Source organism: Xiphophorus hellerii, chromosome 9 (genome assembly GCF_003331165.1).
Source record: "Xiphophorus hellerii strain 12219 chromosome 9, Xiphophorus_hellerii-4.1, whole genome shotgun sequence".
Taxonomy (NCBI): domain Eukaryota; kingdom Metazoa; phylum Chordata; class Actinopteri; order Cyprinodontiformes; family Poeciliidae; genus Xiphophorus; species Xiphophorus hellerii.
Window position 1 is genome coordinate 19,656,406 of NC_045680.1, and position 22,374 is coordinate 19,678,779.

Below are 22,374 nucleotides of genomic sequence, written 5' to 3' on the forward strand. Positions count from 1 at the left end.
ATCACATCTAATGGCGCACTAACAATTCTTGTAAAATAAATGAAAGCTTTTATTTGTTAACAATACGTTACATTTTAGGTTGATCAGAGGGTCCACTAACTTTCAATTGCAACCCGTGTCTTACTGTTTTCTTTGTTTAGAAATGTGACATGGCACAGGGGCCCATTTCTCTTGGCCACTCCTAACACTGGGAAAGACAGGAGAACATGTTGCTTAATTTATACTAATTTTTGTTGATCTTAAAGCTGGAAATGCTGGGGAAAAAAAATTAGCTTCTGGACCGAACTTGCTCACTTTAGTTCAAGTCAAACTTGAAAAGTTTAAAACATCTAGAACTGTGATGAATGAAGCTTGTAGAGAACGCACATTCATGACATGAAGCACAGCGAGGAGGATGGCGGGAGAGGTGAGAAACATATCCAAAGAAGAAGAGAAGTTTTAAGCCCATCACTGTGAGGGGGTTTAATTTTGTGGATCTTGTCTAGACACCTCAATCTGCAACTTGCTGAAAATGGTCACAACCAGCAAGCCTGTGTATAGTCAACTGTAATAACAATCAGGGAACAATTATTTAAGGAGGAAGACATTTATAGAAACTTTGCCAAGTTCCTAAGGGACATTTTTAGAAAGGACAACTACAGTTGATGCGTTTGCAATAGTAATTATAAAAAGCTTCTTATAAAAGGGCCCCTGGGACCGTCATGTGGCCCTGATAACAATGATAAAAATGTATTGTATTCCAACAGAGCTTTTTTTTTTAAATTATTAATAAAACACTTACCAGGAGTGAGAACAAGTGTTTAGAGTGCTATATATTACATCTTCAGTGAAAACAAATATGGATGAAAACTGACAATAAATAATAATTTAGATTAAGTCAACAAAAATGATAATAATAAATGTATTTAAGAAGAGCAAATCCTGCTTTACTCAGAATAGTATTAGTTTATTTAATGACTAAACGCTTTTAATGTAATGGGCTCATAACTATCAGTTGAAGTTGTAATTCTCACAAGACAAATAAAAGAGTAAGCACTTTTTATCCACTCATATCGCATGTAGGACATTATGCTCAGTCCTGTCATTGTTTGATGACTGTGCTCGGCGCGCTCTCCCGTGAACACGCCAAGCCATTGTTTCCGACGTTCCAGGAGAAAAAGTCCATTGTTGCCGCGAACTTTTTAATCTGGGGGATTTAAAGCCCATCACATGCTCAGACAGAGCAGCGGGGCGCCCTGCCACTCAGCTGAAACCCATACCGAGGAAGAAAAAGGTTTTCCTCCGGACAGGACCTCCGGGAACATTTTCCACACGCTGCAATGCCTGCCCACGGCGCAGGACTGTAGGGAGTTGGGGAGTCCCACTGGACGACGGGGAGCTTCTCTTTCCGCCCTTCTGGAGCCAATTTCAGGATAAAACATGACGCTCAAGTACAGCCAGAGGTCTTTAATTGTCCTGTCCTTCCTGGGAGTGCTGTCGGCCATCATGACCGTCTTATCGGTGATCTTAATATTCCAGCTGCGGTCCCACCAGGCGGCGGTGAAGGAGTCCACCACCCTCGCCTCCTCCTCGGTCATACCCGCTCACGTCTGGCCCGTACTGCTGCCCGTCTCCACGGTGCTCTCAGCGCTGTCCGTCACCCTTAACTTGAGCTCCGTGGTCGTCAGTCTCCTCCACAGCTACTTTTCCACGGAGGTCTGCAGAGGGGAGCAGGACACCGAGAGGTATTTGGCCTGCTGCAGCTGAAGCAGCTGGTTCAAGGAGCAGCCAGTTGTGACGCAGATTTAAACCATAATTTGAAGCTAATTAGAATATTAATTCAACCTGTTGAGGGGTATTGGAACTGCTTTCAAAATGGGACAGATTTACGTTTCACTTTTTGTCGCTGAGAAGTAAAATTGTTCAGTTTTGGCATGCAGACTGCCTTGTTTATCAGGCAGTCTAGCGTCCAACGTTATTGATGAAAAATACACCATTTTAACCTTACTGGCTGTTTTTTTTTTTAAACGAAAAACGTTCCTTTTAAAGTGTTTTAAGGTGGAAATGTAAAACAATAAATAAAATACTTACAATTCTGTATTAAAAGTTGCTGAATCTTCTGGGAACTTAAGTAGCTCTCAGAAAGGTTGATATTAGAACCTTCTGTAATTCTGTCCTCCACATGGTATCTTAAGATTACATTAGGAAAGTTGTAGTAACACTTCAGGTAACATTCCCTAAAGGTTCTCTAAATGTTTCTAAAAATAGATGTTCCTCTAAATGTTCCTCTAAATAATGAGACATGCAGATACACCTGAGGTTGCGGAAGCTGTAGATAAAATTTGGGGAACCAGCAGAGTACTCAGAAAATCCTACAAAAGTTGAAGATAACGCTAAGAATCTAACTTGTAGGTTCTCCAATGTTACATTTTGAAAGTTGTAGATTATTATATTCCGTGCAAGTTCAGAAACTTTTATGCGTCAGTGTGTATCAGTATGGAAAATCAGTAACTTTTTCTGAATTTTCTGTGAGGGTCACTTGTTATAATCTTATGAAAACATAATTCATTTAGGGTCAGTAAGGTTCGTTTTTGCTTGGAAAGGTCTTGAATGCTAGCCCAGCTTGTTCTTTAATTTTCCATTCAGTTCCAAAAAGAATGTTCTCCGAGATTAAATTGTAAATGTTGTGAATGTTGTCTGAGGATTCTTTAAAGATTATTTCATAAAAAAAACACAGATGACAGATAACATTTCGGGAATGTTCCCATAGCGTTCAACATAAAAGTTGTAGATAACATACAAGGAACCTCCAACATTATTCCCCTTTACCACAAACTTTCGCTGTCAATGTTGAAACTAACCTTTCAGAAACATTCTCTAAAGGTTCCCTGAAGGTTAGAATATCATTTAAGAGGGAATTGTCTGAATGTTTTTTCAATATGACTCTTCTATTTTCCCCTTTGGGTTCTAGTAAGGTTAGTATTTGCTTGGTACGGTCTGGTATGCTAGCGTAGCCTCCAAAATGTTAACTGTGAATTGTAGAAATCCTTAAGAGAACATTCAATCAATGGTTCTTTCTTTTGTGTGTTTAGAAAGTTATGCCTTTAGGCAACATTTACTAAAGGTTATCAGAAGATTATATCATTAACCTATGGCCAAGATTTCCTGACAGCAATTTGAGGTTTATACCTGGTCAAAACTTTGGGGAACATTCCCTGAAGGTTCTAGTGAAGTTAACACAAGCTCGGATAAGTCTGACATTCTAGCCTAGGTGAATCTTTTTGTAATAAATGCAGCTCCTCCCAAAGTCGATATATTATTTTTAAATCAATCTTGTTTTGTTAGTTTAGTACATAAATTAAGCAAACACATTTTTGTGTGTTTCACGGGTATCATTACTTAGATTTTCTCATGGCTTTCGTAATTCTTGAGAATAAATGAAAATAATGTCCTAAGCAGGGCAAGTCCTTGGAATTCATCACTTATCTTAATTTTAAGAAAAGAAAGTATTTCTGCTTCACATCCTACATTGGTTCCTCTTTTCTGTTCAAAACACTGTTGCTACCGTTGAAAAAAAAAAAGATGTTTGCATGTGTTTCTCCTCGTGCCCACACAATCTTCTTTCGTTGTTAATGCTACTAACCACAGCCTTGTCCTGGATACTAAATTTAACTATTAGGTTTTGTGTAAAGAAAACATGGTTTCAGAAGTATATATAAAAAAAATGGGGCTAGCTTATGTGTCAGAGAGCAAAGGACTGCAATGCCTTTGGTCAACACCCCCCACAGCCCTTATGAATCCTATCTAAACAATGGCCTTCCTCTTATTATGCACCCAGCACACGGCCTCGCGCTGGCCCTTTCCCACGTCGGTATACTAATTCAACACCAAAGCCTGGGACCTCCCTGCTGACATAAGGGGGCATTCCAGAAAAAGGGGAAATAATAACTAGTGTCACAATATGCATATCAAATAAACCCAAATACCCAGTAATCCCACGATTTTCGATTGACAAAACAAACTTTTCTGGGAAAACAAACACATAAACACAAAGATATTGTTCTATTTTTATTAACCAATACATTGATTTCAAAAGTGAAGCATCAACGTGAAAGTGCAAACATACTGTAGGTGTTGACATGGGATCTCTTTCAACAGAGCAGACTGGTTCCTTCTGGATAGCAGAGCTGTACGACATGTGGCGATTGGACTATTCTGCCTGGGGGTGTCTGTCTATTTGGCAGGTAGGAACGACAGACAGAAAACAAAACAGTACATTTTCACATTTTTTCTTAATCACCATTTACTACTAAAGCACTTCATGGACACCTCTCTGTAGCTAAAAAATCCACAAAAAGCTTCCACAGCAATGTTGTGTTAGTTGTGTTTTCAGCAGCAGAGGCATACCAGCGCTGCTGCTTTTCCTCTAATCCAGCCGTCCAGTTTCAGAGAACAATGCATTCTTTGAGCAGCCATGACTTAAGTGTTTCTAATGCTGAACCTGGCAGTGCTGGTGCACCCCGCTCCACAGAGTGGCGAGTTACTTTAGCAGAAGGGTGGAAGGGGGGTCACTTCATTGTGATGGTTGGTCGTCTCCCCTTGACCCCACTTCAGCCACAGTCAAATGGTTGTGGAGGCCAACTCAGGAGGTCTCTTTACATCCCAGAGTTGTGCCTTTCTGCCCCTTCCTTCAACATTCCTGGGTCTATGGTCCGTTTCCTGCAGGCAAACAGGATATCAATGAGACAAGCAGCATTCAGTATGTGTTTGGTTTGCAGTTATCTGGGTCTCTAATGACTAATATTGTTTGCCGATAGTGCATTAAAATACTGTCTGCACAGGTAAATCAAGTTTTCTACGACCTTCTCTTCTTTCTCGGCAGCAATGTCCATTTTCATGCTCCTGATATTCGAGATGGAAACGGGCATCGCCAGCGCCTGCATACTCTCCTCTGGGATCCTGATCCTGCTGGTGGCGGTGATACACTCCCTGGTCAAAGCTTCCCGAAGCGCCAAGCACTACAAAGGCGATCTAGCCGACACCCTCTATCAAAACGACCACGGAAGCAGCAGCGTGCCCATCTCACGGCCCTGTGAGCTAAGAGTCGGAGTGGACAAACTGCGGATTCACCGCAGCCAGTCTCATCATATGCAGCATCCGATCTCTTACCCAACGTGTGGCAACGTCAGGCAGAGGGAGCATTATCAGCAGCAGTACTCCCCCACCGAAGGCTCTCAGAGCCACTCTAGCGATAAAGATGGATACAGCGCAGGAGAGAGCTGCCCTCGAATGCACCGGACCTTGTCTACCGAATCTGGCTTACTACAGGCCCAGGTGAAACCCTGGAATGGAGTCAACAACGAGATGAGGAGCGTTTTAGCACGCAAATCAGGGATTTCAGCAAAAGACTCAACGCTTGTGTGAGCTGACATTCTTTTCAGAGGAATGAGGAATTAGAGAGCTGATATCTGACTGCAAGTTTGTGGAGCAAGTGAACCCCCACCGCAGAGGGACAGCTCTTTGTTTCTTCAGTGTACAGATGGCAAGTTTATATTGTCTGGCTGCATTCAAAATGGCCAAGTTTCAGGTATACAGTCAACTTTAAACACGATCCACCAATCTGAATAACACAGGTATTGACTAGTGTTGGATGCCGACAGTATGATAACCTTAACGAAAACTACCCCTGGTTTTACAGGACTGTGTGATTTACACCACAAATTGAAACAACAATGTATTACATGATCAAATTGCTTTTCTATAAAACAAAAAAAGCCACTAGATGCAACATAATTACAGCCATAGATGTTAGAAATATCAGCAGTTCTAAAGCCGGGGTCACGACCCCAAATGGGCTGCAAATCAATAAGTTTGATTCCTGAGATCCTCCTCAGGAATCAAACACAATTCTAACATTTTTCAGTAGTTGTCAAATACAGGATTTTTTTAAAGAATTGGGCATAATTTGTAATGTTTTCCCCTTTTGCATTTTATAGGTGAATAACAAGCTGATAATTATTCTGACAATATGCTCGAGTAGCCAGCCTGCAGCTTAAATGTCATGCTGTTCATAGATTGACCACTACTTATTGTGGCACTGTATTCAATTTCAAACCATAACTGGTAATGTTTTTTCATGTAGAAATTTAACTGAAGTATTTCCAAAGAGCCGTATTTGTCTTTCTCTGAAGTGATGGAAAATATTATGGGAAATATTAATTCAGCTGATCAACAGTACACAGTGGAATTTAAATTATAGGAACAACTTTAAAACTTTGATGTTGTTGACCAATCCAACAAAATGAGCTATAATACACCAACTGGATATTGAGCTGGCACATCTGCAAACTTTATCATAATACTGTAAATACATTATTTCACTTTATAAAGTGTTTTTATGTCGGAATTGTGTGCGTGGAGCGATTGCATTTCTTGACGTGTTCAAAAATATTTCATGTAGAACCTTAAATAAACTGTAGAAAGAAAGTACTTGTTTACTTAAAACATATCTTCTAGGTATATCTAGAAGAACTACTAACCTTGGACACGTGTCCAATGTTCATAAGGAAGCAGGTGAGTTTTGTGGAGCAGGTACGGAGGGAGCAGGAGATGCGGTCACATCATTTTGTCTGCATGCAGGTGTTGATGGGAGAAAATGAGCAATGAAATAAACAGAAAAACAAACAAGAAAACTGAAAAGTGGTTCAAAATACGCATAAATTAAAATAACAGCAAAAAAAAAAAGGTAATATGATGCAAATTAAAAAATGAAAGCACAAAGTCATGTAACTGTCAATTTGTTTACCTTATTAGGAAATCTGGACAAATAAGGTAAAATCATTTGTATAAAGATGGACACTCAAAGCCCAAACTTACATGGGATGCAAACTTTGATACAAACGTTTCAATGGCTTTTTCACAGCCATTTCAGCTCAGAGAAATTCACATTTTACAAAGAGAAAAAAAAATCTCAATATACACCAAGGAGCCGTGTGAAAAAGTACAACATCCCACTTTTTCATCCCTAGGAAATAAATTGTGTCAACAGGAGGTGGCGAGCAAAAATGTATCTTGTTTCATTCATTAAACAAATACATAAGAAGCAGTAGTCTTGTTTTTGAAGACCTCTGAGATCTCCTGTCTAACTATGGTGGTTGCTCTCTAATAGTCAACCCAGAAATTGCAATTTTTAAAATACAGAGCATGTTATGAAGTCTTGCATTCAGTTTTTATTGTTTATATTATTTTTTCAATAGTTGCTAAAATTTCAATCAAATAATAGTGTGTCCAAATATAATGAAAATATACATGACTGCTTCTATTGTACAAACCTGCTGCTTAATTTCAGTCTCACATTAGGAGCAATTTTTGGCAATATTTTGAATTATTTATGTTGTTTTTTTTTTTTTTTGGAAAACCCAGTTCTTACTCACTTTGAAAAATATGGTAACTTACTTTGGTCACAGTATAATTTGAATTTAAAAAACCCTGATGTTGCTTGATCATTTCAAGAATGTAGGTACAATTTATTAATTGTAAGGGTAGAGGCGATGCGGGCTGGACTTACTCAGTTCTGACTGTCGATTCTGGTAAAAATGGCAGTACTGAATTTGGAGACTAAGGTCAATAGTCTGAAATATTGCACTGCATGTAAACACAGATATTCACTATTTATGGTCTGTGGAAAGAACTGTGTGAAAGCCGTCTTCAGAGACATACAAGCTGAGTTCAAAAGTTTGAAGTGATGAAGGGCACATGAACTTACAAAATACAAAAAGTAATAAATAATGGCAACCTGACAATATCCTTCCTAACAGACAGTTGGCAGACAAAAGGATTTTGCTGCAAATGAAAGGTCATTTGTACTAATTTTTTTATTTTATTTTAAAATGTTAATGTAAGAATGGAGTAAAGTCAACTGAAACAAGACAATGTTTATTTTGAAGCGCATGTCATACACAGCTGTGCCCTTGTGAAATTTAGGTAGGGGACAAACACAGCTCTTAAGATAACACCACAGCATTTCAATCAAGTGCTGGTCTGAACTTTGACTAGATCAAAACAACAATTTGATTATTTTGGTTTTCTATAGGTCTCCTTTGGTACTGTGTTCTGGATCAATGCGTTATATATTTTCCTAATAAGGCTCAAGGTTCAGCTGTCCATGAGATATTATATTTTTTTACTCTACCACCACTGTGTTTTAGAGACATCAGGGATTATTAGTAATGCTTCCATGTTTCTAGTATCTCATTTAAAATGTTGTGTTCAAATTTAACACAGCAAATGGAATACCGTATACTTTTATTTTTATATATAAAAAAGTTATCCAGTGTACCCTTCAAAATTACTCTATGGCTGTTTAGAATTGTTTAAGGTACTTCAATAAGGTACATACAGTACTAGGGCTTGTACTGTAGATGGGGATATAAACTTTCTACGGGTTACATTTATACTCATATTTACAAAATGTTTGTACCTGCGTCCATTAAAGTTACTAATCTGCTCCTTCATGGTGATGGTTTGTCGAAGAAGGGTGTCAATGTTCTTGAAATACACACTGCTGTTTGTCATACTTTTCACGGCACTGCAAAACACAGACAGAATTAACTTTGTCGGATGGGGTTCGGCTTAATTCAAACATTGTGAAGCTTCTCACCTGCATGCATACTCTACCGAGTAGATGGCTCCCTGACTCTGTTCCTCCCAGCTCTGCATGTCTGTCTGTGAAAAAAAGGAACAAAGAAAGAAACAAATGTCGACGTAGAGTTTATCAAAATACAGAGTTAACAGTGCAACTTGATTAAAAGACATCACGTAGCATGCTTCTCGGAAAAAAATTATTTCAACAGCAAAAAAAAAAAGTTTTTGTGAAAAAAAAAGAAGATATTTTTTGTTTGTGTGTTCCTTGGAATAAGCCGTGATTCACTTAATTTTGAACTCAAGTTATTTTAGACCACTGAGTATTAGATTGAGACAATGGGGAAAAGATGACAAGTTTATTAAGCGGAACTGTGACAAATTTGATCAGAATTCCCTAAAATACGATATATCATTTAGAGGCATTTTAAATGACTTCTTAAAAAATATATATTAATTTTGAAAAAAATAAATTCACACATCCTTGTTGCTAATGTGCAGCAATAAACACAAGGATGGCATAATTCAAATAAAAACAAGCCTCTCCAAAACACCAAGTGATCCATTTGATTCATCATCTGCTGCTGGCTGGTAACACAAAGCAAAGCTTGGTTTTACATAACAACAACTCCCCCACCCCCGCAATTGTTCTGTTCAACAATTCCCATAGTTTAAAGTATTTGAAAGACTTTAAAATAACTTTAAAGAAGAAAGTTGGAGTGACAGCCTGTGTCTTAAAATCTAAACAATATATAAATGTAAGCAATAATAAAACTATAATTATTCTAACATCGATATGAATAACTAGGGGAGGTCAGCATCTTACACTGGATCAATAAATTAAATAAGGATTAGTTAAACTATCCAATGCATTCATAGGTATAAAGCACAACATTTAGTGTGTTAGGCAGATCAGGAGCCAATATTTGTTTGTAACTAAGTTTCAGACTCATAACTGGATAGTCTAAAGATGATTGTTCACTCAAATTACAATGTGTTGCTGGAAGATTGAGTTTTTTTTCTTTTTTAATGCTGCAGACAGCTGTAAGGTGTAACATCGAGCTGAAGGAGGATTACCTTGTGCTGCACCAGCTCAGGCAGGGACCTCCTGACGTGCTCCTGCAGCCTGTACAGAGCCACCGATGGCTCGTTAGCCAGGACATACATACTCTCCGTGAATTTGTCACTCACTGTGGAGTCAAACAAGCCAGGACACAGCATTAAATGTGTGATTCGTGCCATGAAACATAACAATAGCGAAACAAACACTTAACGGTATTAGACTTAGCTTGGCCGCTAGCTTAAGCAACCATTTCTTAGCGCTGTAACGTTAATGTATGGTTACAACAGAAAGTCATGTACGGATTTGTTTTGCTGCTGTTTACCTCTCCTAACTTTCAGCTGCATCTCTTGGTCATCCATGACAAAAGCTTGTATCTCCTCTCAGAAGCCAACAGCGCGAAGAACGGCGTCAGCTGATCCCTGCTTCCGTATTATTGTCCATCTGTGCAACACGACGAGATTCCGGACAGAAACACTGACTCCAACAAACGTTTTTCCTTCGCGAATGTAGTCAGAAATGCTTTGATACCCGAAACGGACTGCTGATTCAAACGATATTTCACCTTGTCTGTTCCCTTAACATTGTTTCCAACTAGCAAAACAACCGAACAACGTGAGAAGTGTACTTTCCAAACTGTTCGGAAACCGAAACGATCCGGTGTTCGAGCGGAAATTTTACACTTTCTGTTTTCCCAAAAGGAAGTGGGTCTGTGAATGTGGCTGGATGAGGTAAGGAATTTTCCCCGCAGATTTTACAAACTCTTTTTGTTGACTCTCACTTGTTTGTGCAGACGCATAATCTAGTGTCAAATTGTTTTCTGTAGTTATGATGGAGAGCAGAGATGATGAAGAGGTTACAAATGGCCATCACATTCAGCAGCCTAATGCTGCTGAACATTCTTCCAGTTCAACACGTGGAAATCCAAACGGTATTATATCTTCCACAGGTGCTCACATTCTTGACACTTTACACTACCAGAGTATTCCATGTCATCTGATTATAGTAGTCTTAGATTGGATGGACTGTAAATAAAATATCCCCTCTACCTACAGTATGTCCACTAACATGGATGTGTTTTCTCTGATTGGTACTCTAGAGATGGATGTGGAGGAGGATGACATCTTTAAACACTCCACTACTTTGACCAACAAGCAGCGTGGGAATGAAGTAACAGTACGTCCAGCAACATTAGACTGTAAGTAAATGCACTTAGAAACGTGCAGTTTCAAAAACCAGGAGACTATTTGCAGGCACAAAAGTCCATATTTATTTGGGACTTTTGATGGTGCATCCTAGCCGTCCACACATTGGCAGTGTTTAAAAAAACAGTAATTGAGTAGAACACCTATAATTTATAGTATGTTTTCCATAAGCTTAATATAACCTGGAATATGTTGGAGCGCCAGTGCCACTGTCCACAGTGACAGTAGTTAACAGGGCCATGGCCTGAAATGGTGCAGATCTATAGGGAACTATTTGAGCTGTTTTCCACATTGACAAGAAGTACATTTGGAGTTGTCAAAATATGGTTCTCAAACCAAAGATCACCATGTCCACCATGATGGACAGCTGGCAGCTCAAATCCTTCAACACCTTAACAATTACCCCATTACGTATTTCAGTGCCGTCCTCAACCATAATTGATAAATTCATGGACTATGCTTAAAATTATGCTTGAATTTAAAAGTTCATTTAAATGTGTTGGTTCACCCAAACAAGTGGTCATATATTCAGCCAGAAGCCTGCTGATGGCTACAAAAAGTATTCCGTAGGGGTATTTATGGCTAAAAAACATTTATCCAAACATTGGTCATGATGATTTTATGTATTAGACAAAATCTGCAATAAATTCAAATGCCCAGTGTTTTACTAGCTCTCTGAAGTTGTTTGTCATATCAGTCCATCCAGAAAAAATAAAACAAGATAAAAAGTTGTCAATAGTTAAAAGCCCAAAATGGAGATGACTTTTATTACCCCCATGAATGCGTGTAAACCTCTGGTCAAAACAGGTGTTTCATCATCGTTTCTGGATTATTTGCATCAGTTATTTTTTAACCTCCCAACAGCTCTGTCCATACATCAGCTGGCAGCTCAGGGTGACGTTTTGCAAGTGGCTGCACATCTAAGTAAAGGTAAGAAAAATCCCTTCCTGTTGTTTTGAAAAGTACTTGATTCCACAATCCCGAGTGTTTTGTGTTTTTGTCTTGCAGACGGCTCAGTGCTCACCACGCAGGATGATCGGGGTTTTACGCCCCTCATGTGGGCGGCTGCGTTTGGAGAAAAAGCTATGGTGGACTTTCTCTTGGAAAAGGTTAGGAGAAAAAAACAAGACATGCATTACATAGAAACTCTTTAAGTGTCATTTTCAATGAAATAAAAATTTCATAGAAATATATTTTAAAGGGTGCGGATCCCAATGCAATTGCAAGGGAGCGAGAGAGCGCCCTGACTCTGGCCAGCTCTGGCGGCTACGTGGACATTGTCGAGTCTCTCCTCAGACATGGAGTGGACATTAACACCTACGACTGGGTACAGCTGGGACTTTAGACATTCACACATGCTGAATATATATCAGCAGAACAAGTTATATGTTAAAATATAACCACTGCTTTTTGTTTTTATTCTCAGAATGGTGGAACTCCTCTTCTTTATGCTGTACGAGGGAACCACATCAAATGTGTAGAAGCTCTACTTGGTACATTGCATGTCTTTTTTATACAAAATAAAAGAATATATATAATAATAGTAGTAACACTCGATTAAAGCAGGTTTATTCTAACAATGGTAATCTCTTACAGGGAAAGGAGCAGATATGACCATAGAGTCAGACTCTGGCTACAGTCCAATGGCCTTAGCTGTTGCACTTGGACACAAAAAACGTATGTATTAGATTGTTCCAAGGAGTTACATTTGCTCTCATTTTGTCATGTTAAAACCACAAACTGCAATGTAATTTATTAGAATTTTATGTGATAGAAAAAAAACAACTCATTTTGAATGCAAGTTAACAAGTTTAAATTTTTAATCAGATTGTTCTGCTATTAGCTTTTAGTGGCTTATTATTTGACGTAACCGGATTTCAAACCACCCAACAAATTTATTCATGGCCTTGTTGTTCTACATGACTGCTCAGTTCACAAATGTTCTTTAAAAGAAAAAAAAAAAACCCAAAACATCAAAGGCCTTCAAAGTGCAGCTGTAGTTACACTGAGATTAAAATACACTCAAACTATTTACCCACTTCTGGTTATCTGTTGCACAAAATTTTATTCAGGCATGACACGTTAAAACGTCTTGAATAAATATTAAAATCACACTTTCAGATTTGTGGTAAAAAGAAAAAAAGGAACACCATGAATCCATGTACCATGAATTACTATTTTTGCTTAGTTTTCTTTTCTTTTTTTTGCATGAAATCCCAAATAAAGAAATTAAAGATTATGGTTGTAATTAACCAAAATGTGTAAAAGTTAATGGAATATGAATACTTTTGCAAGGTAATAATTACAATTATCAATTTAAACCATTTTTAAAAGCTGTTGCCATAAATGATCTGTAAAAAAAACAAGCAAAATTTTTTTCCTCCCTTTCTCTTCTAGTTCAGAAAGTGTTGGAGGACCACATCCTGAAACTCTACAAGCCAACATGACGTCAAATAAACCCGTAGAAACATTAGGCAGAAGACGCTTTGCTCACATCCATGCAACATTTAGAGACGGTAAAAACATCCGTCACATCGACAAAACACAACAGAAGATAGAAATGTAAAATGGATTTATTTATGCACTTACAGTTTAAAAAAAGAAAAAAAAACAAGTTGTTTTTTTTGACAGTTTATGTAAAAGCTATTTTGAAAGAATGAATGAAATGTCAATTGTTCTGTAGAATTGTTTTGAATGGAATTGGAAAAAAAAAAAAGCCTTAATAAAATGCTATTTTTCGATAAAGCGGTCGTGCAATTCAAAAGGCACAATATACATTTCTAAACGCAGCAAACGTTTCACATCACTATGGCCATCAACGTGTTCAATGTGTGCATTTTCCTGTTTCACTGACGTGAAGTGAAACTTCCACACAGACGTCTGAACGCAGCAATACCAAAAAAGGCCACGTTTGCATCAGTTCACAAGGTGGCATTACAGATGACATGTTTTCCAAGTGTCACCACACCACCCTTTACTTTGGCCACGGGTTATTTCCTCTCTCATGAGAGCATAAAAAAAAAAAAATGCTCATGAGGTTTTTTCCCCCAAAATGTCCAAGGAATAAACAATGATTCTCCCAAAAAAGTCGGTGCTGTTCTCAAACAGTATTTTTACTTTGTCCACGGTGGGGGCCTCCTGTATGGGAAAGCTGTGGGTGTGGAGTTAAGAACAAAATACGGGTGACGATAATGAACAACATGGTCAGAAAAATATTGTCCAATAACTATTATGAGCCGAACAGAACAGCAACAGGAAGCGTGCTGCTGTTCTTTGAAGTTACATTTCTGTAAGAAGAGCAAATGCGTAAAACTGTTTCATTTTCTGTTTTATTTTAACTGCTGGATACAGGAAAAAAATATTAGGTAATTAATGCAAATGTTTTTGTTCTGATTTTTTTATTTTTTTTAAATGGCACTTCAAAATGGCTTTAAGCCGTTACTAATATTTTCATTTCATCAAGTCATCTTAACGTGCAGGTGCTTTCTCAATAAATGTTTTTCAGCTGGAAAAGTGAAAATCCAACTATATAAATTCATCACACAAAGATTAATGAGTACAAAAATCTTTTAGACAAGTAGTAGTGAACATACAAGTTTCACGTTTTGAAGTAAAATATTAACAATGTATTGTCGCCTTAATAAAAGTATTTTTTTTTGCCAAAAGTGATTTTGGCAGAAAGAAAATATATCGCTGCCTTTTAATTGCCAAAATATGAATTAGGCACAAAATAAATAAAAATCACTTTTGGCAAAAAATGACTTTAGTGGCAATATTAAGCTTTTCCCTAATGTTTAATTTAATGAGAAGCACCTGCAGACGTGTCTTGTGAACATGCAACATGCATGACAGTAGTCCTAATGTAAACATTTGAGTGAGGATATCTGAAGACAGTTATTGTCCTCTGGGTAAAACTGGCTCAACTCTGTGAAGTCTCCGTCTTTGCAGCAACCTGCAGAAAGCACAAGCAAATATAGTTTGCATCATCTTGTCGCGCTTGCTACAGGAAACTCTAAAGTTAGAATGGCAATTACTTCTTTCAAGAAACTGCAGCGTTTACCTTCTAATCGGCATGTTTTAGCCGAGAAGCCGCCCTGGAATTGGAGTTTCACCACGGAGACTTTTACCGATCGAGGAAACTCCAGCAGCACCCACTGACAGTCCCCCTGACAAAGAGAAGACAACGATTGAGCCACACTGTGACGTGGACAGTACAATATGTCATAAAAAAAATGCAGTTTTCTATTTTCTGAACTCCTGGAAGTCTAGAAAATATGCTGCACATTGGAACAAAACCCTAATCGTTTATAATCATTTCAAGTAAATACGTATTCAACCAAATTCAAATTTAAGAAATTCTGATATCTTTAGTTCTGATTAAATAAAAGAACATTTACATGCAGAATGTTCAGCTGAAATAATTATTTTTGCTGACAATCACTGTTGTCAACTTTAAAAGGTCTAGGATCTATTAATAAGTTACGCTGCACTTGCACCTTTAGAAAGCTAAAGCAACTTATCTGCAAAAAATCTGGTCAATTAGTTTCCTAAATGCCCAACAGAATGCTAATGCTAATGAATGTTTTGTAATTCTGTGCTTGGTGCACATACTTATTTTGAATATAATTCTTAACTCAATAAAGCTAACTGTGTTGAGGCAAACGGTATCATTTAATGTCTCGCTTATTTAAAAAAAGCATCCTTATCAATATTAGGCCAACATGGTCTCAGCTTTTTATCTTTTCTATTCAAGTCTGACTTTCAAGAAGAAGAAATGTTGGAGAAGAAAAATCCCAAATGATAGAAAATATGAGGACTGAGTCAAACTAACCATCTTTGGCTGCTACACTCACTTTTTGCACAACCGAAGAAGGAGAAAGTTGAGCTATCAGACAAACAAAAACAGAGTAACCAGGCTTTAGGGTCAAAGTCGGCATGCTACGGGGATTAAAGAGTGCAGAGAAAAGTGTCCCCAGACCATTATACCACTTCCAAACCTTTTTCTTAATGTTGTGTACATCAGGTTCTGACTTAACCATCTGAAGGTTACTCTGACATTTGCCAGGAGTTTTTGTTAACACAGTAACCACTCCCTGGATATTTTTATTTATTTTTTTCTTCTTTTGGACTATTCTCTGGAAACCAGAGAGGATGTTGTGAGTCAAAACCCCAATATTACACAAAACAACAAGAGGTACCAAGTCACTTAAATCCTCATTCTTTCTCACTCTTGGTTTCTAACTCGAGTCATCTTCACCGGACTAGATGTCTAAATCAGCTTTATTTCTTCACGATGCAACACTGTTTACTGTAAAGTTTTTAAACAAAAAACAACAACAACATGAACTTGGAACAAAGCTGTCACTTTTTTTGATTTTTTTTTACCTGGTCTGAGTTCCAGCAGGTTTCTTCATTATAGTCGAACATGAACTTTTTCCCAAACTGCTTTACGTCTCTGTTTAGCACTGAACTCACCCTAAAAGGACAAGAATTGGGGGATATTTAGTACCTGGAGGAGCATTGTAATTATTTCTGAATGAATAACAATTTTATTCACCTGCTTTGAGTTTCGCTACAGATCAGCTGAGAAGCCATACTCACAATTTGCCGTAAAGCGTTGTGTCCACGTGGTGTTATTTTTACGACGGCCAACATGGAACATCATGCTTCCCACGGCCACTAGATGGAGCCCTCGATCCATCTTCACCTTCTCCTTGAGTAACACATTTATGTCTGTTACTGATATCACAGAAAGGGGAAATAAAAGTCAGCGCATATTAATCAAGATCTCCATAGATAACACACAGTATTGTTTATTTATTTATTAAAAACTCTCTTTGCTCATTACAGGTGAAATTACAGTTCTCCAGCATGTCCCTGCCATGATCACTGTTGATTAAAGGTCACTGAGATAAACATGTATTCAGAAGAGAGGAGCCTGGTCAGTGAAGTTGAGTCAGTCAGCTTCAAATGACGAAAAGATTAACAAAAGGGAAAGGTTGTACACTGTGAGGTTTTTGCCATTTCACAGGTGACTGCATATGCGGCATAAAAATAATCAAAAACAATGTCAGCTCAAGATTTTAAAGCTTTTCCCAGGGACCATATCCCCACATCTCTGTTTCATAACCTGGCAACCAATAACACGGAAGAGCAAGTGTGTGTGACTATGTGTGTGTATTTGTGAAGAGGTTAGCCTACTCATTACTGATGGAGAAGTCCTGCTGAGGCTTTGTCACAGAGTCCCCTCAGTGCAGATAATCAATAGGTCTGAAATACAAAACCTGATGAAACCCAGGCTCCTTGAAGACTGCCCATAAGGGAGTACTGAAGGGTGATTGTATTGTCAGGTTTGGACTCTGCCCAACCCCCTTATTCAGGAACCCCCTCTGAGACACGCACACACACAATCACATTCTTACCGTATCTGCACCCAATGTCACTTTGACTTTGTGATCTATTAGAGGAAATGCTTGCTCCCAAACAGCGATTAGGTAGATGCAAGAAGGACACCCACATGACTTCCAGGTGGGAAATATTTCGAGCTTAAGAATGCGGCGCAGCAATTTATTCGGCGGAAGCCACTTTAGTTGTTTGGCTGGTTTGTAAATACCTTTAAGTATATGTAAAGCTGTTAATCAGATGTGCTGCCTCCACAATTAACTTACCAGGTGCTCATTAGTCTGCATGACAAAAATAATATCCTGAACCGAAGCCGTGTGCGATGCCCACCTGGCAAACAGTCCCACGAGGGTCTCTCATGAGTGAGTGATGAGCTGTTGTTCTGACTCATAAAATGGTGCCCATGTGGGTCTCTAATGATCCCAAGGTGGGCTGCAAGTGGGTCATTTGTTCTGAAAACACATGTGCTCTTTTTGTGTCATGTACGTGACTAGATAGAACCAGACAACCACAGTGGTCTTAAGGTGGTTAGCTCAAAACCTAAACTGGAATACAACATTGTACCCTTTACTTGGGAAACTTCAATACAGTATGTATCAGCAAATTCAGAAACCCAATGTCCAGTGCCTATAAAAAATACTCCCCCATTTGGATGCTTTACATTTTTATTGTTTTTCCAAATCAATCACGATATAAAAAAGTTTTTTTTTGTCAAAAACGTTTTTCCCAAAAAATACCCCTTTAATATCAAAGTGAAAACAAATTTCTACAAAATAATGACAACTGAATTGAAATACTTGGTATAAAATAAGTGATTGTATTAATATTTATCCCCTTCAAGCCATTATTTAGTAGACAGGCCTTTGGCTGCAGTCACAATATGGCGTCTGTGTAGACAGGTCCCAATTGGGTTTTCACACCTGGACCCTGCAGTTTTACTACTTTCTTTCTTGAAAATCCATTCCAGCTCTGTCAGGTTGCATGGAGATCAGCTGTGAACAGCCCTTCTTAAGCCCTACTACAAATCGTCTGTCGAATTCCAGTCTGAACTTTGACTTGGCCACTTCAAAACATCCGCCTTGTAGTCTCCAAACCATTTCTGTGCAGCTTTAGCCGGATGGTTTTGGTTCAGTGTTTTGCTGGAACAGAAATGCTCCCTGAAGTCGTACTTTTCTTGCAGATGGAAACAAATTTCCATCCAGGATTTTATTCTGATGAATTTATTTCATCTTCTACCTTTTTCAGAAAAGCCTCCCCACATGATACCGCCATGTGTCACAGTGGGGATGGTGGCGTGTTTGTTGGTTGTTCACCAAACATAGTATCTTGTCTAGTGGCCAAAAAGCTTAATTGGTCTCACCAGACCAAAACATCTTTCTTCCACTTGACCATGGAGTTTCCCAAGTCCCTTTTGGCAAACTCTAGTCAAGTCTTTCATTCCCACTCTCCCATAAAGACAACAGTTATTGCATGCAGAGTCTCTCCAACCAACCATCTTAGCTGCTTAAGCTTCTAACTCCTTCTAGAAGTCAGAAGTGTTGTGGTGGCCTCGCTCACTGGTCTCCTTCTTGCACACTCACTCAGTTTGTGAGGACAACATGATCCATTCAGTTTTACACACGTGTCATATTCCTTCCATTTCTTGATGATGAATTTAACTCCAGAGGATGTCCAGTGCCTTAGAGATTCTTTTTTGTATCCATCCCCTGACTTGTTCTTTTTAAAAACCTTTTTTTCTGATTTTTTTGGAGTTTTGTCCTTGGGTGAAAGACCTTGCTTGCTTGTGGCAAGGAGTCTTGCCACCAGTGGCATAATGCATGGCAGCCTGCCCTAGGTGAGCTGTGGATGCAATGTAGCTCACTACCATCAATGGCTACATTGTAGTGTAAAGGGTTTTGGGGCACTCTGGACAAGATACCTCCAGAGGATGTTCAGTGCCTTAGAGATTTTTTTTGTATCCATCCCCTGACTTGTTTGTTTTAAAACAAGTCAAGCACAAGTGCAATATTCCTTTCTAGTCATCTCAGAAAGTGATGATTAGTGATTATTGCTTACAGGTAAAGAATACCCAAAATTCAGTATCTCAGACAATTAGGTGTACTACTATTACAGCTGTTTAAAAGAATTCCTACATCTGCTGCTTGAAGTTACAACCTTTTCCTTTACAAGAATCGTTAAATCAGAAGGTGCTTGGAAGATAAAATGCTGTGGTGTATACACCAGGGAGGTCAATGTATCAGGTTCCTTGAAGATTTTGGTGTTTGAAGTTCAGACTACAGTCTGCTAAGAGGGACATTTTTGAGGGTGGTGAAGATGCCAAACTGACATCCTTTCTGGGAAAGTTCTGGATAAATTGTGCTTATTAAATCGGTAGGGTTTTTCAAGCAGTGTATGCTGTCAGTAATTTAAATATAATTTTAAATCTTATTGAGATGTTTGAATGTTTAGATCAAAATTAAAGTGAACAAATCTGTAGTCCATAATTTAAGAACCTTAATGAGTCTGTAGATGTATTCTTCATAAGTTGTCAGAAATTATTCTAACACGAAGCCCCTCAGTGGTTGCAAATCAGTCAGGAAGACAACATTTGGTGTTTTTTGAGGCTTGCTAACTTCAATAAGGCAGGAAATGGGAAGAAACACGAGGCACATCTGTCAAAAACTGCAGCAATTACCAGGATATTGAGTTTGGATGCTGCAGTCTGGAAGAGTTCCTCGTTTATTTCCATGTAGAAATTTTCTGCTGCTGTTTAAATGAAGCTCTCTTATTACGTTATTTAAAAAAAAAAAAAAAAAACAGAACATTGTTCTGCTGTCTTAATTTTAGAGTTGAATCTTAGTGTTGGTTGGTTAGTAGGTAAGCTCATGCTCTCACCTCAAAGTGCTAATCACAAGAGAAACAAAGAACAGTAGCAAATTGAAGCATGGAAATCTTATTTCACGTAACACCCAGACATTTCAAAGATATTTCCCAACAATTCATTAAAAGAAAAAATAAAATAAAAATCTGAAAACAAGGCCCAAGACACTGCAAGCTATACAAGACGGAGCATATGGTGATTTACAAAAAACCACAAATTCGTAAGCATGACTTTGAAAATTTGCAAATTTTAGGAAACAGAAATATCATAGTCCAAACACATTGACAAAGCAGATGAAGGTTTAAAAAACACCAAAACAACAAAAGTAAAATAAAACTATGTTTTAAAACATCCAGTTATCAGTTTTCTATACCCCCTTATCTTTTCAGGGTCACGGGGGATATGGAGGGCTGGGGAAAGCTGGGGCCTTTCTCCAGTGGCCTAAAAATACTATATATAATAGCATTTTCCAAAACACAATGTTCTAAAATGTGTGTCATGTATGCATGCAAAGATGGCTCAAAAACAAAAAAGGATTTTTCAAATCCTAAAACAAATTTATAGACTGAACAGAAATGAAGCAGCAGAATGACTGAGCTACATCCAAATACTCATAAGCATCAATAAATAAAGGCAGATGACATCACAACAAACACACCATAGCAAGTCTTCCCATTGATGTTTGGGATGGAGATAAACCCCCCCTCCAAAAAAAACAGCTTTAGTAAAAACTTAGTATTATGTGTTTTTCCTCATTCACACATTTGGATGTGTACACAGCATGCTTTCACATACTGAGCTGGTTTTGACAATCAGTTGACCTTTAGAGGGTGATGTTTGCCCCATGCAGACCACATGTATAGTTTGTAACTGGATGGAAGCCGAAGCTCTTGTCAATATTGTCACGATGTGTTTTCTACCAAAGATGGTTGGATGCTGTAAATTCAGAAGTGGACCAACATGCCGCTGCAGTTTCACACCATAGAGAGATAGACTGATAGGTGAAACAAAGCCAGGAATACAGCATGGGAGTGGACACACTTTGCTTTGCTAGTTAGAAGATAAAGAACACAAAATAAAAATCAAAAATCAAACACTCTCTAGAGACTTGTTTACCAAGACCAGGCTAGCTGATGCCTGTCAGTGGACTATAAGACAGGTGTTTTGCTGCTACATATAGCTGAAGGCAGGATTTACAATCACCAGGGGTACGGTTCCTGAAGGCTGTGTATAGTGCAGTGACAGGTCATGGTTCATGAAACGTGCCTTTTCCTCCTTCATGCACCAGCAGTCAGAGTCCCTGCTTGCTCGTGATGTGGTTTAAGGCCCAAAGGACAAGCTTCGATCCCCCCACCCCTTACGAGCCCGTAATCCCACAACCATAACTACATCACTGGCCTCTGATATCTGAGCCCATAGTAATGAGTGAAGCGCCGGCAGGTCTCACAGCAGACCGAGGTGTGATGAGATGCTCGAGCGTGTCATTTTATGGTTGGGTCATGTGGATTTGTCCTGAGGAATAACGGGGGATTTTGCGGCTGAAGAAATCACTGTTGAATGTACGGGTTCTGGTTGTAGAGGGAGAACAGAACAATGGGAGAGAAATTGGGTGGAGGGAAAAGGCTGTGACATTCTGTTGTTTCTTGAAGGTGCTGGTGCATTTTGCAATTACACACCAGCTACAGAGAAAAGACTGGTGCTTGTTTTCCTTTCTCTGAAGTCAAACACTTGTCTGTGTTCTCTTCCCTCAGGCAAAAGCTGCTAAGTCTTGGAGGACAGCCAATTCTTATTGTATGTTTTCCAGTGGGTGAGAATGTCTACATTAACAACACAAACCCTCATCACCTTAATCTGGTTAAAATATGTGAAAACAGATACAAAAAGATATAATATTTAAAACAGACTCCTTTTTTTCAGTCTTTTTATTTGGAAGCACAGCTCATTCTGCTTTGTTTGACTAACTCCCTCGAAAAAATGTCAATTAGCCTTACCACATCACCCTCCCCCTACCTCACAATAAGGACGGAGAACCATTATTCACCAGTGTGAACTTGTGAAAGAAAACATTGTACGTCTATAGGAGCTAGAGAGAACGGTTGAATTGGTATTGCAGGCTGTCACCGAGCATAGCAACATACTTCAAACTGAACAAAGCTGTAGAGATGTTCAGGCAGCTGTGATTGTGCATCTGAACTACAGAGGAGAGATGAACTATCATCTGTTTTAAC

At 38.6% G+C, this 22,374-nt stretch overlaps 4 protein-coding genes across 8 annotated transcripts; 2 read left to right on the top strand and 2 right to left on the bottom strand.

Moving 5' to 3' along the window:
• Positions 1-6,468, top strand: tmem221 (transmembrane protein 221). Its single transcript, XM_032572703.1, has 3 exons — positions 1-1,724; positions 4,138-4,223; positions 4,862-6,468. The coding sequence occupies exons 1-3, from the start codon at positions 1,420-1,422 to the stop codon at positions 5,401-5,403; spliced, it is 933 nt and encodes a 310-aa protein (XP_032428594.1). The 5' UTR covers positions 1-1,419; the 3' UTR covers positions 5,404-6,468.
• Positions 4,035-10,162, bottom strand: borcs8 (BLOC-1 related complex subunit 8). 2 transcript variants are annotated; one of them, XM_032572701.1, is made up of 6 exons: positions 10,005-10,161; positions 9,697-9,809; positions 8,639-8,703; positions 8,459-8,566; positions 6,519-6,608; positions 4,035-4,698 (listed from the first exon to the last, which is right to left on the bottom strand). In XM_032572701.1, the coding sequence occupies exons 1-5, from the start codon at positions 10,039-10,041 to the stop codon at positions 6,539-6,541; spliced, it is 393 nt and encodes a 130-aa protein (XP_032428592.1). In that variant the 5' UTR covers positions 10,042-10,161; the 3' UTR covers positions 4,035-4,698; positions 6,519-6,538. The 2 variants fall into 2 exon arrangements, with proteins under 2 accessions (XP_032428592.1, XP_032428593.1); XM_032572702.1 differs by lacking the exon at positions 6,519-6,608 and having other exon boundaries at positions 10,005-10,162.
• A 2-nt stretch (positions 10,163-10,164) lies between these two features.
• rfxank (regulatory factor X-associated ankyrin-containing protein) lies at positions 10,165-13,629 on the top strand. 4 transcript variants are annotated; one of them, XM_032572694.1, is made up of 9 exons: positions 10,165-10,410; positions 10,506-10,628; positions 10,779-10,877; positions 11,749-11,814; positions 11,893-11,993; positions 12,071-12,211; positions 12,311-12,377; positions 12,481-12,561; positions 13,282-13,629. In XM_032572694.1, exons 2-9 carry the CDS (start codon positions 10,508-10,510, stop codon positions 13,329-13,331), a joined length of 726 nt encoding a protein of 241 aa, XP_032428585.1. In that variant the 5' UTR covers positions 10,165-10,410; positions 10,506-10,507; the 3' UTR covers positions 13,332-13,629. The 4 variants fall into 4 exon arrangements, with proteins under 4 accessions (XP_032428585.1, XP_032428587.1, XP_032428586.1 ...); XM_032572696.1 differs by having other exon boundaries at positions 10,168-10,410; positions 10,506-10,610; XM_032572695.1 differs by having other exon boundaries at positions 10,169-10,410; positions 12,086-12,211.
• Positions 13,442-16,505, bottom strand: nr2c2ap (nuclear receptor 2C2-associated protein). The gene is made up of 5 exons (XM_032572700.1): positions 16,442-16,505; positions 16,270-16,360; positions 14,945-15,050; positions 14,769-14,836; positions 13,442-14,037 (listed from the first exon to the last, which is right to left on the bottom strand). The coding sequence occupies exons 1-5, from the start codon at positions 16,477-16,479 to the stop codon at positions 13,915-13,917; spliced, it is 426 nt and encodes a 141-aa protein (XP_032428591.1). The 5' UTR covers positions 16,480-16,505; the 3' UTR covers positions 13,442-13,914.
• Between the last annotated feature and the right edge of the window lie 5,869 nt (positions 16,506-22,374).

Coding starts and splice junctions, on each gene's coding strand:
- tmem221 (XM_032572703.1), top strand. CDS start 1,420: ATGACGCTCAAGTACAGCCAGAGGTCTTTAATTGTCCTGTCCTTCCTG. Junction 1,725..4,137: donor GGGGAGCAGGACACCGAGAG/GTATTTGGCCTG, acceptor CTCTTTCAACAG/AGCAGACTGGTTCCTTCTGG. Junction 4,224..4,861: donor GGTGTCTGTCTATTTGGCAG/GTAGGAACGACA, acceptor CTTTCTCGGCAG/CAATGTCCATTTTCATGCTC.
- borcs8 (XM_032572701.1), bottom strand. CDS start 10,041: ATGGATGACCAAGAGATGCAGCTGAAAGTTAGGAGAG. Junction 8,704..9,696: donor CTGAGCTGGTGCAGCACAAG/GTAATCCTCCTT, acceptor TTTTTTTCACAG/ACAGACATGCAGAGCTGGGA. Junction 8,567..8,638: donor TCGGTAGAGTATGCATGCAG/GTGAGAAGCTTC, acceptor TGTGTTTTGCAG/TGCCGTGAAAAGTATGACAA.
- rfxank (XM_032572694.1), top strand. CDS start 10,508: ATGATGGAGAGCAGAGATGATGAAGAGGTTACAAATGGCCATCACATT. Junction 11,994..12,070: donor TGGACTTTCTCTTGGAAAAG/GTTAGGAGAAAA, acceptor AAAATTTCATAG/AAATATATTTTAAAGGGTGC. Junction 12,562..13,281: donor TGCACTTGGACACAAAAAAC/GTATGTATTAGA, acceptor TTTCTCTTCTAG/TTCAGAAAGTGTTGGAGGAC.
- nr2c2ap (XM_032572700.1), bottom strand. CDS start 16,479: ATGGCTTCTCAGCTGATCTGTAGCGAAACTCAAAGCAG. Junction 16,361..16,441: donor TGTAGCGAAACTCAAAGCAG/GTGAATAAAATT, acceptor TTGTCCTTTTAG/GGTGAGTTCAGTGCTAAACA. Junction 14,038..14,768: donor AGGACAATAACTGTCTTCAG/ATATCCTCACTC, acceptor CTCCACACCCAC/AGCTTTCCCATACAGGAGGC.